Below are 13,366 nucleotides of genomic sequence, written 5' to 3' on the forward strand. Positions count from 1 at the left end.
GGATGACTTGCTGCAGGAGACACCTGAAGAGGGAAAAGCCAAAAGAAGATGATGTCTACAGCGGGTCATTTAAAAATTCTAATTCCCTTTAGTAATTCAAGTTTTACTTAAACATTTCCTGTGTCACTGTTCTTTTACCATCTTTGCTTCGTGTGTTACCTGTTGTTCTGTCTGTACAGCACTTTGGTTGGCCTTGTAGCTGTTTTAAGTGTTCTATAAATAAAATGGTATGGTATCTAATCTGTGTTTAAAAACTGAAAAGCTGGTTAAAGTGGTCTTCTGATCAGGTGGGACATCTCTTCTGCACGCAGCACTTGAACTGCAGCAAAAGTCTAGTGATGTTTTGACAGCACCGTTATGGCAGGTGGTTCTGGCCATGTGCAACTTCTTGATGGGCTGGTTGTGCATCCAGATGTGTCTGAGGGAGGCTGTGCTGAGGTATGTCTTGATTTTGTACATGATACTCCTGCTGCTGGTGATGCTCCGGCTGCTGCTGGTGATGCTCTGGCTGCTGCTGGTGATGCTCCGGCTGCTGCTGGTGATGCTCCGGCTGCTGCTGGTGTTGCTCCGGCTGCTGCTGGTGATGCTCCGGCTGCTGCTGGTGATGCTCCAGTTGTGTGTGGACATCTTGATGTCCTGGCAGATAAGCTCCTGGATCTGCATGCTGCTGGTTGTCAACTGCATGCATCGCTGGGAAATCATTTCCTTCAACTGTAAAATGAAGACCAGTGTTACATTTTCAGACATTAAAATAGAAAAAGAAAAAATCTAAAACGGTACAATCAACACTCACTGTGAACCTCTGGAAGGGAGTCGACATTCTGCGACTTAAGTCGTTCCATATGTTGAACGGCCTGAAAAGTTAAAATTTGTAAGTGCACGTTGTAGAAGAGAACATCAATTTCATCATTCAAAAAGGCTCAAGATTTATGCAAATCTTTAGCTCAAAATAGCACAACTAAAAATGGAATAGTTTGTTTTTGTCTTAAAATTAATCCGACATCGATTGTACTAAATATAATCGATGTCAGGTGATTAGGGCGCATGCGCACGCTGCAACCAACGGTGTGCTCGAGTTAAAATGACCTGGATCGTCTGCAGTTTGCTTAACAGTGGTGGAGAAAGTACTTAAACACCGTACTTAAGTACAAATAAACAGACAAAAATGTACTCTAGTAAAAGTAGAAGTATCACATTAATGTTTTTGCTTAAGTTGAAGTAAATAAGTACTTGCATTTAAAAATATTTAAAGTATTAAAAGTACATAGTGAATGTATTACCTAATGCAATGGTCTACAATATAATTGTGTGCCTACTGTATGTATATTTTCTGTAATCCATTAATAGTGTTGTTCCATTTTAATGAACGATGCTGCAGATAATACATGTTTTTATCATGTTTACTCTGTGGCACAGTTCACACTTACACATGTGATTCTGTGTCAGAATTTCAGGGATGACCTGCAGAGTTAAATGTCATTAAGCAAAATAAGAGAGGAACGATTTTACCTTTGAAAGTTTTTATTTAACACAAATCAAAACCAATGTGTCATTTTAACTGCAGTAAAACACGTTTAAGTAAAAGTTGTCTGATGAACAAAAGGAGCATTAGACACAACTAACAAAGGAACAGGCTCTGATCAGTTCAACTCAATTCAATTCAATTCAAAAATACTTTATTAATCCCAGAGGGAAATTATTTGTTGTTGTAACTCGTTATCCTCGTTTCATTGAGAGATGTTATAGATGCTGATGCTGTAGACAGGAAGGATCTCTTGTAAAGGTCCATCCCACAGTGGATCCTAAGAAACTGGCTGCAGATGCCATCTGATCCATCCACCCAGACTCTGCTGACCTCTTGGTTCCCCCGGGCTGTAGGACCACCCAAATGCTGGGCAGAACTCCTCCCAGAGTGATGGCCACTCCTCCCAGCAGTCTACTGAGCTCCTCGTCGCTGCGGACAGCCAACTGTAGGTGCAAAGGGACGATCCTGTCCTTCCGCTGTCATGAGCCGTGTTTCCTGCTAGTTCCAGGATCTCAGTGGTCAGGCACTCGAGCACAGCTGGCAGGTAGATGAGAATGCATCCACAGAACATCCTTTTCAACTCATTTGAGATTTGGGGCTGTAGTTGAGATATTATTTGAGCTTTTGAGATGTTAATCAGCTGTTGGTTGTAGAAAACTGCCTCGTTGCCATGGTTACGCATCATAACAAATGTCCAAAACTAAAAAAGTTTCAGTAAAAATTCTTCCAGCTGCACAGCATCTGATACCAGAGGAAACAATCATCCAGAAACTGTGATTTACATCCAGAAAAAGAGGAATTAAAGTTTCCAAAAGCAAAATCTCAGAATGAAAGTAGAGCTGCTCCAACATGCAGCCACCTGGAGCGGCGCAACTCCAGTTTGTCATCAACTCTAGTTAAAATACTGACTAGTTAACCTTGTAATGGATCAACAGTGAACAATATTTTAACTTTCTGACACCATTTTTAAAACTTGGACCCGAGTGTCGAGACATTTGGAGACACCTCTCGTCTCCTAACATCATGAACTGACACATTTTAATGTTGCAGCAAGAATTTCTTGTTCCAAGTTCAGAAGAAGTTGGTTTTCAAATATTTTTTTAGTCCAGTCTGGATCTTCTGGGAGAGAGAATATGTCCTGTTGTACTGAGCAGTCTTTCAATACTCTTTCAATACTCTTTCAATAATGCCAAGGGTGGTGCATATCTTCTGGCTGACTCTCCGCAGTGGAATCCATTTTGGGTGTTTTAGTGGTGCTGCGGCTGCGTCCAGATCTATGACGTATATACTTGAATATACGTCTTTGGCCCAGCTCTTCTTGAAGGCGGGTCTAACGTTACCTGACCACTTTGCAGTAATTCAACGGACCAACTCTCCTCTCGCCATTGGTTACTTTTAAACTAATGAACAAATCAAACGTAACGTGTAACGAGCATGCAGCAGGAAACGTAATGTATTCTAGAAATGTAGTGTAGTAGAAAGTACAGATACTTAATATAAAATGTAGTGGAGTAAAAGTCAAAAGTACCCACGTTTAACTACAGATACATGAAAAATGTTTTTAAGTACAGTAACAAAGTAGTTGTACTTAGTTACATCCCACCATTGCTTATAGACCACACAGAGGAGTTGAGGAAGCCACGGTAACTTTAATGAACCTGCTTTATCTCCAAGTGGCTTCAAACATCTGCTACGGTCCTGGTAAAAAAAACAACGGAGACATGTTCCTGTTTTTAGTTTCTACATCGCCTTATAACCTGTTTTTATTATTTTTATATAATTTTCTTTCACTTGGTTCTTCTCATCGTATGCTTTCTTTTTTGATTGTCCACTGTCATCACTCTTTGTTAGAATCAGGTCTCTCTTGTAAATGAGTCCCGAGGCTCAATGGGATTAACCTGTAGAAATAAAGGTTGAATTAATTTTTAAAACATTTTCAGGGAAAGGGAATACATGCACGGCTTTTCTTCTTCTTTCAGCTGTTCCCTCTTCAGGGGTCGCCACAGCGAGTCATCCTCTTTTTTCCATCTCACTCTGCCCTCTGCATCCTCTGTCCTCACTCCAACTACGTAGTTAATAAAAAGTTCTTAAAAAAAACCCCAAAAAAACAGGGAGCGCTGGCCCTGCAGCCCACACATCAGACAGGCCCACCAGGAAATCTCCAGACCCTCCCGCAGCCACGCTGGTCCTGATTTTAATTCGCTCATGACAAATTCCTTCATTTCTCACCATTTCAGTCATATCATTACCGGACGAGGCGGAAGAGATCAATTGCCTCTTGGAAAAAAAAACAACAGAAGGCCGTTACACCAGACCAGGGATGAAGAAGGGGAATTTAATACATTGTTACACAATAAACAGTCCGTCGCCGGTCAGTTCATTGTGTGACACCGAGTACGCATACGCAAAAATTAAGCTTTGCATGGACACGCCCTGAGGGCGTCCGCTTCGAGCCTAATCCGGTACGCGAGGACCTCCGCGGACTGAGGTCCGTGTGACTGTGGGAGCCTTTAAAATGCCAAATGAATGCTAAAATCTACTGCTTCAAACCTTTGTCAGTAATAGTGTAGTAGTCCTTACCTGCTGGAGTTCCATTTTTTGTGCATTGAGCTGGTCCTGCTGTCTCTCCAGCTCATCTCTCTGTTTTTGCAGGTCAACAGCTCTTTGATTAAGGTCCTGCTCTTGTTGAGTGAGATGCTCCTCGAACTCCCTCATCTCCTCCTCTGTATAAGCCTGGTTTTGCTCCAGAGTCTGATAAAAAAATAAAAGTCACTTTTCCCAGTAGGACTTCTTTTAACGTAATCATTGTAGGATTTAACTGCTCCTAAATATTGCCCACTGTCGTATTAAGTTTCTCACCTCCCAACTGTCTGGCTCCAGAAATTCTTTTTTCTTTGTAGCAACGAGGAACTCATCTAAAGACACCAACCTGTCTTTGTTAGAATCCACCTGAGGCAAAAAAAGAGCAGTGAGCATATTATCAATTATACATTACCACAAACAGTTAAGCAAAGTTAAAACAGTTTATACCGATACACAACATGCAGCAAAATTACATCATCAGTAATAAATGAGCCGACTCAGAATCGTAACAGTTTTAGGAGCTCCATTTAACAAACAATCTTTCAATAATTTCAGTTTTCCATCCTTTGCAGTCCACTCCAAAATTTTGGTGCAAACTATTAATCACAAAATGCTCAATGCTCTGTGTTTTGATGATCTTGTGTTAATAATATAATATAATACATGTAGTTTCATAGCTAAACACCACAGCCTTTTTGGTTTTAGGCTAAATGAGGAAGAGCTAAAAAGAAAAGTAACACTTTCGAGCACTAACCACCAATCTATAACTAATTGTGACATTGGAGGTATACAAAAAGAAAATTGACAAATCAACCAGTTCATCAGTTACCAGTTCACCTTAGAATCCAGTTCAAAATACTCATGTATGTCTACAAATCACTGAACAGTGTCGCGCCTCCCCCCCCATCTCTCTGATCTGCTACAACCGTATGTCCCACCACGTTCCCTGAGGTCAGCGGACCAGTTGCTCCTCACAGTTCCAGGAACTCGTCTTAAGCGCAGAGGTGACAGGACCTTCTCTGTAGCAGGACCAAGACTTTGGAACGAGTTACCTCTGCTTGTCAGACAGGCCCCTCCCTCTTGGTTTTCAAGTCCCGTTTAAAAACTCACTACTATTCAGTAGCTTTCAACACCAGATGATCTGTGTTTTGATCCTGTATGCTCCACACTGGTTTGTCGTCATTATCTGCACCGTTTTTATGTCTATATTCTGATTTACCTCATTTTGTATTTTGCTTTGTGTGTTACCTGTTGTTCTGTCTGTACAGCACTTTGGTTGGCCTTGTAGCTGTTTTAAGTGCTTTATAAATAAAGTGGTATGGTAGCACTTAATAATAATAATATAATAATGTTATGTATCGTCATCATTGTATGTTCCCATACAAAGGCGAAATTGGATCTCTGAATTTAACCCATCCACCACCAGGTGGTCCAGTGGGCGGATATTGAAGGCGCCCGGGGAGCATTTTGGGGATAAGGTGTGCTGCTCAGAGACACCACGAGATGTGCAATGACTGGAGATTGAACCTGGGACTTTTGGGTCCTGTTTCGGCTGCCCTGCCCCCACACCATCTCGGACCCAATTACTGTACCTCATTCATAACATGCTCTCTCATGCGCAGCCTTTCTTCCTCCATTTCTACCATATCATCCTCTTCATTGGTGGGGTCATAAATTTTTTCCAGCTGAAATCACAGAAGGGGAAGAGTCAGCGTTGAGCCAGTGACTGAAACATCTCAGCTGTGGATTTACCTCTTTGGTGAACAATGCCTCAAGCTCCTGCTCATCAAAAAAGCCATCTCCATTAGTATCTGCATTTAAAACATCAATGAATTTATTGTTTTATTTTATGAAATGATTCCAAAGGGTTAGGATAATTGTATTGGGTGATGAGTGATCAGTATTTTACCATGCAGGTTGAAAAATGTCTTTGGATCAAAATCTTCAGGGTCCAAGCCATCAGCTTCCTCCCACACCTCCTTGAGTTGATTTTGGCTGCCCTGCAACACGGAAGCAAAACCTTAGTTCATGAACTTAAAAATAACAGTGATGGAAGGTGTTAGTTTGTCACGGAGGTAAAGTAGCAAGTTGTTTTTGTGCCATATTCTTAATGCACTTAATCACTTACTGGGTGGTTGACTTTAGGATGGTCAGCATGTTTCTTCTTCATCTCTTCATAGTGCTCCTCCTCTTTTTTTCTCTCCTCCTCATCCAGAGTTTTCAGGTGCTCCCGTCTGTCGTGCTCCTTCATCATTTCATACTTCTTGAAGTCCTCGTGTCTTTCTTTGTCATAGTTCTCCAGATCATGTGTGGCCTGGATGCAGGTGAAAACATTTACAGCAGTTACACACAGATTCAATGTCACATATTGCAAAGTTGTTCATAATTATTTATTCTTTGCAGAATTATTCAGAAAGGTTTCTAATTTTCATTATGGTTTGTGAACTTGATAAGAGTTTTTTTTGATACCTCTATTTTTTTTTCTTAACTCAAAGTATTAATTTCTAGATATGTTGTTTTGGAAAATAAAGTTTCTTTCAGCTGCTCTGTTCTTCAGGGGTCGCCACAACTTTTTCTACTTTGAAGTTATGGAAACCAGTGGCACATAAAGAAATAAACGGAAAGGAAAACAGACGGCATGACACAAGATGCAAATGTGCATGAAGTTAAATAGGTGAGCTAAAATATCTCAGAAACATTTGTACACACCTCAAATATAGTGACTTTTTATATTCTACAAGTTATTTTACTCAAAAATTTGAATAGTTGATACAAACTGGTTTAGCTAATTTTCTAGTTCTTCTCTTGTCTTAAAACCATTAAACAGCATTTATTCAAGTCAACAAAAATTCAATATGTCATAGTGTAACAGGTACATTCAATGGTGTAGATTAAAATTTGTTAATCAGAATTAGTTTATATATATATATATATATACACTTTTGCAATAATAATTTTTAAACATTTTGTCCTGATTAAAACAAAACAACACTAAATGAAGGATGCTGCTGTTTTGTATCCTGCACTATTCGACCCCACTAATACACACTTTTTCTCAGAGTCAGACAGTTTACTTCAGCTTATCATTTGAAATAAGAGATTTTACCGATTTAATGAGCCGATCCAGGTCATCCACTTCAAACGTATGTGGGTTCATGTGGTTCAGGTGCTCAAACTGCTTCAGGAGAGCCTGGTGGTCCACTGCTATGTCTTTTTAGGAAACAAATGTTGACATAGACAAAAACAGAATTATTAAAAACATTTTTACCAGCATTAGGCTTAATAGTTTCAGTCGCAGCATCTTATTTTGAATATTAGGCAAACTGAGACAGACTTCATCGCACAATGTACCATTGCCTCCTTCCAAGTCTTGCTTGGCTTTGATCAGGGTCCGCAGTCGGTTCACTTCCTGTCTTTTTAGCTCATCAAGTTTTGTTCGGATGTGATGGCTAACAAAGTCCAGCTCTTTAGCCAGCTTACCTTGCTACATCACACAAAATAAGCAAAAATTCATTTAATTCAACACTACAGAAGAATTACTCACAATCAAAATCCGGAATTATTACAGATGTTTATGTTTTAATATGTTGATTAAAATGTGCTTAACAAAAGAACTAATACACAAAACTACTATATTACAAGGCTGCAATAAAACTAAACTAAAACTACAAACCTTGATGTCTTCCATGTCTGTGTTGTGGAGCTTTTCTCTGAAATGTTGATCCTTCTCAAGAAAATCGATGACTTCTCTGAGGTAGCGGTCATAGTGGAGTCCAGTGTCCTATCAACAAAAAAAGGCACTTAAATTCATAATTTATATATTACTGACAACATAAAATGTAAAGGAAGAACTAGTTTTACAAAAAGTCATTTGTATAGTTAATTATTTGAAACACAGATGAACAGAAAACTGTTAAAGGAACAAAATGACTTCCAGAAGATTCCTCCTGACCAAAGAATCTCTTCAGATTTTGATGCAGAGAGGACAAGTGTTATTCTAGATCAACTGTGCATCTGTTAGGTTAAAAACTATTTTGTAATCCAACAAAACATTTCTGAACATGTTAATATCATAACATTTCCATCTCTTTTAAGCCTATAAATACATAAATAAAACCATAATTCCTGAGCCAGAAGTCCAAGCATTGCATTTGTGGTAATTGGCACGCTCTTAAATTGTTGCATCAAGTTTTATGAACTTCCTCTTCACTAATCTTTTCCACTTCCTGGTCCACTATTTCTATGACCTCTATTCTTCATTCTCTTCATTCATTAGCTCCTCAAAGTACTCCTTCCATCTTCTCATCACACTCTCCTCACTTGTTAGAACATTACCATTCCCATCTTTAACAAGCCTAACCTGCTGCACATCCTTTCCAACCTGATCCCGCTGTCTCTGCAGTCAATACAATTCTCTCCCTCCCTCCTTAGCGTTCAGCCTGTTGTACAACTTATTCACATTCTGTTTGGCCTTAGCTACCTCCCTCTTTGCTCTACAATACATTCCTGTCTCTCTTGCGTCCTCTCACGGTCCCATTTCTTCTTGACAAACCTCTGTTTCTGAAGAGCTTCCTGCACTGGCGAGTCGAGACGGTTCTTCTCGTCCTGAGCATTTCATTGCATTGTTGACCTTGTTTTGATTTGCATATGACAAATAAACCAAACGGGACACTTCACCATTCCACCACCAGGTTTCCTTGTCATCCATTCTCTGTCCAGATGACACACCAAGTACCTTCCTGCCTGTGTCTCTAATCGCTGTTGCTGCAGTAGGCCAGTCATCTGGAAGCCTTTTTTTAACCCCTCAGAGCCTTTAACAGCTCCTCTCTGGACACCTGACAACATTTTTCCATTCTTAACTTCCACCATTTGGTCTTCTCTGGCCTCCTTTCCTTGTCAGTCATCCTACATCCCATCACACTCTCCCCTGCCACAGACTAACAGTACGTTAACTACATACGTACGAATTTCTCCAAAATATTCTAGTCATTGAAAAATAGATTATTTTTTGTTTTATTTGAAATGCGGTGCAAATATTGAAGTCTTAAAACCAGAATAAAAAGTAGAGCCCTCTGGTTGGCCCTGTCATTGTGTAAAGAGCTTTATAAATAAAAAGGTAAAGTTGTTCAGGTCAAACTGAAAACCAGCTCTGAAACAAACATTTTCAGTCTGAGAGTGGTCATCCTTACCACGTTGGCCGGTGGGACCTCTTCGGTTTGTTTCTCTGGCTCTGTCACTTTGGTTTTGTCGATTCCTATCGGAACCGCCTGGACGAACCGACCCAGCAGCAGCTGGACAGCCCAGCCGGCAAGAACAACCCGGCTCCAGCACATCTGGGCAGAAACACACGCTTCAGAGCAGCTCCCATTGCATTTATTTAACAGCACAAACAGGGACATGGAGTGTCCACATGTCAGTGAGCTCAGTGTTTGCTGTGCTCTTGTTAGAACAGATTCTCTGGGCTGACTCTGTAGCTAGCTCAGAACATCAACTATGGCTGCCACGAGCTCTTTCATCGCTGTTATTCTGAGCTACCTACGAGGTTAAAAACACATGTTCATTACTTTAAACGTGACGCAAACGTTTCACTGCGGAGCTCCATTTACGTGTCACTTACTTTAAAATTAATTTTAAACCTCATCTGTCCAGCTTCCCTCCAGTTGCTCCCTCTCAGCTGGATCTGTTGACAGTGCTAACGCGCTAGCCAGCACGGTAGGGTGCGTGCGCAATGGCGTTAATTTGATTGGTCACTTCTGCATTGACGTCAAAACCAACTAGCAAGTTAGGTTGCATTACATCGTACGTGGCGACATGACGACGGAGCAGGTGGGCGGTCCTTCCTTGTTTATGCTAATCTGATGTAGATCAGGTGAAAGGAGCTGAGAAGTCACGTAATTAATTTAACATTGCAAACTGTTCAACTATTGCTACTTTTTATTGTGAAATTAACATGAACAACTTTTTCCAAAACTACCAACTTGTTCTAAAATTACCAATTACTTACGTGAATACAATTATGTTTGTAAGCAATTTTCATTCAACCTTTATTTCTGCAGGTTAATCCCATTGAGCCCCGGGACTCATTCACAAGAGACCTGATTTATTTATTGTTAACAAAGTGATGACAACAGTGGATAACAACATCGACAACAATAGATGCGTACAAATTTAAGTTTTTTTAAACAAGTTAAAATAAAAATGGCAACCAAAAGGAGAATCAAAAGGAAAAGTGGAAAACAAACAGCTAGATGTAAGGAGGTGTAGAAAAATAAATAGGAACATGTCTACATTGTTTTTTAATTAAAACCACATTTTACATCAAAAGCCATTAGTTTATAACACTGGTGATCAAACATTACAAAAGTAAATGGTAATTCTCTTTGTAATTCAGTTTATTTTCTCTTAGTTTTATATTCTCTTGGGAGGATGGCTGTGAAATATAGAAAATATTAAGTACTCAAGTAAATAAATTACAGAAACAGTCCTGTATTGAAGTGTTTATAAGCCATATCTCACAACTATTTATTTAACTGACAGACATAATAATAATAATAATTTCATCTAGTAATGGGTTACGACACATATTTTAAAAGTGTTGCGATTATGAGTATTGCATTTAAATTAGGCACAACGGAAGCAGCCTATCAGGAAAATGCACTGAAAGTATTTCATGTTAACAGCTCATGGGGGGTAGATATTTGTATATGTTTATATGTATCATTGTAATTTGAGATTGTCATTTGTTGTTCTATTTGTGTTCTTTTGTTCTGTATGTTCAGTAGTTCAATAAAGTTAAAAAAAACAGCTCATGGGGGGATTTAGCTCATTAGTATCAATCTTGTTTTATTACTGGATAAAACAAAATTTAATGCAGCAGGTAATATTCATGGGTATATTTTTAGTTAAACATAAAAAATAAAAAAAAAACTAGAAAAAAGTGTTTTTCTACATTCATTAAAAAAAAAACTGTAGGATCTGAAAGGCAGATCAAGTACATTTCACAATCCTTAACTAACATTAAGTTAGTTTACAGATCATAAGGATGTTTTGATGTGTAGGTTTGCAAAATACCTCTCTTGCTTTGTTTCTTGTTAAAAAAAGTTCAAGGGTGCAAAATCTTACAAAGTGCAGTGCTGTCAGCTTTGTACGATGCAGCACTGTGTGATTAATGTGTCCAAGTCCACCTCTAACCTCAGGCTGCTCTGAGGCCTCATGGGGAGATCTTAGGCTCAGGGCCTGGAGATCATCAAACTTCGTTTAGTTCATGATCATTGTACACGGACAAAGATGTTGGCCAAAGCACATGCATTTTATGTGATTTACAATGTTTCATCAACAGCTTGCCTTTTATTCCAATCCATTCAACCTTTATTTAGACAGGTTAATCCCATTGAGCCTCCAGGACTCATTTACAGGAGCACCTGATTTTCAAGGTATGATAAACCAATGACTAAAGTTTGACCAAAAGAATGCAGCTGTGGTGGTTCCTGAAGGCATTAGATTGTATCACAAACTGCAGCATGTTCTTCATTAACATCAATCAAAATCTTGTCAGTAACATTGACCCCCACCACCACCACCACCACCACCACCACCAACCACCTCCTTACGCAGTGCGGTTTGACGCGTAAATGCCTGGTTTGTCCAGGAGAGGGCAGTGTTGTGTTTATTTGAATAAATTCATGTATTTTTTTTTTAATTTTATTCAACTTTTATATGTACAGGTTAGTCTCATTGAGCCACGAGGACTCATTCACAAGAGAGACCTGTTCCAGACAGAACATATAAAGTACATACAACAATAATATCAATAAACTACAGTAAAAAATGCAGTTAAAATAAAAGTAGTGCTATAAAACAATAAATCAGAGTGTCTTAAAATACTAAATACATGAACATATTTGCTCTTGTTTTTTAGTATTTTACCTTGCATTAGTATGGCACCCTGATTTATTGTTTTACAACACTAAATCATGATCTGTGCTTTGGCATATTCACTTCAATTCAACCTTTATTTCTACAGGTTAGTCTCATTGAGCCTTGAGGACTCATTTACAAGAGAGCCCTGTTTATAAAAAATAAAAAATAAAGATCGGTCTGCATGAGGATGTTGAATGGGACAGAAATACTGGATCAAAAAAACTGTAATAAAATGTAATTCTTGTCCAGTGTCATACTTTTGTAGTTGTTCAGCAGCAAGAGCATAAAAATATTACATTGAGTTTGAAGAATAGATTATTAGTGTTCCTTGTTGCAGGTGATTGGGCAGTCTAATAAAAACCAGGCCTTAGTTGGCAGGGAGTTTTAAACATTAGCTTTCTACTGGAATTATGATTGCTGAGATAAAAATATAGATAAATATCTAAAAAAAGAAACAATTTTATGATCCTTGGCAGCCATAGCAAGACTATAAGTTTCTCCCTGGATGAGTGAGTTTATGACTAAATATAACATCCGTGCCCTGCAGATGTCAGTGTAACAGCTCAGTGAGCTGGGAGGTAATTAATCATCTCCTTAAAATCAGAACAAAATTGTAAAGTGAGATAAAGCTCTCGTGGATAGGTCTGATCAGCACTTCTTTTCATCAGCAAGGATAAGATGATTAAATGAGCTGCATACTGGAAAGAATATGGCTGTCGTAATATTACTCCAGGCTATATGTGTAAATACTCATTTAGACTAGGGATGCTTTAAAAATAACCCTCTCAGAAAGAAAAAAAAGACTATGAGAACTTGAGCCGAATATGTTAGAAACGATGAACAGCAAAGTCACAGCGAAACGATCTTTATTTTATTTTGTGCTGAACACCTTCTGTAAGCTGTGATTCAGCAGGAGGAGTCTCTCTGAGGAGAAGACGGTAACATTGAGTCACCTTGCTGCATTGTAAACCTCCGGCAGCCGCAGAGCCTCCACTGCAGAACTTCACTGGCCTGTGCACCAACCATGTGTCTATTTGTCTGATTAGGTTAGTATGTAGAACTGATGGTCCACAAAGTGTGTATGATAAATTATGGCAAGGTCAAATGACAGCAGCAACAAGATGATTACGCTGCAGTATGTACAGCATCACGTCCATGCTGCTCTGCTCTTTATGTTCCAAACCGGCTGAGGAATCCACAGCCACTTACTCCAAATGACAGCATGTTTAAGGTATTAATGTCATTGATTGAGTCTAAAATAATTAATTTAAAAAGTGTTTATTCATGCCAATCTGTGCCGTTCTCTTAGTGTAACAATACGGGGCAATGCATCTCCTA

General features: G+C 39.1%; 1 protein-coding gene across 1 annotated transcript; it reads right to left on the reverse strand.

Moving 5' to 3' along the window:
- Positions 1-22: 22 nt before the first annotated feature.
- On the reverse strand, positions 23-9,808 carry nucb2a (nucleobindin 2a). The gene is made up of 13 exons (XM_037695498.1): positions 9,726-9,808; positions 9,298-9,441; positions 7,782-7,889; positions 7,460-7,592; positions 7,215-7,318; positions 6,237-6,422; positions 6,018-6,108; positions 5,861-5,919; positions 5,701-5,793; positions 4,385-4,474; positions 4,106-4,276; positions 794-854; positions 23-711 (listed from the first exon to the last, which is right to left on the reverse strand). The coding sequence occupies exons 1-13, from the start codon at positions 9,747-9,749 to the stop codon at positions 356-358; spliced, it is 1,620 nt and encodes a 539-aa protein (XP_037551426.1). The 5' UTR covers positions 9,750-9,808; the 3' UTR covers positions 23-355.
- Between the last annotated feature and the right edge of the window lie 3,558 nt (positions 9,809-13,366).

The sequence above is a fragment of the Nematolebias whitei genome, chromosome 2 (assembly GCF_014905685.2).
Source record: "Nematolebias whitei isolate Nwh7 chromosome 2, NemWhi1, whole genome shotgun sequence".
Classification (NCBI taxonomy): domain Eukaryota; kingdom Metazoa; phylum Chordata; class Actinopteri; order Cyprinodontiformes; family Rivulidae; genus Nematolebias; species Nematolebias whitei.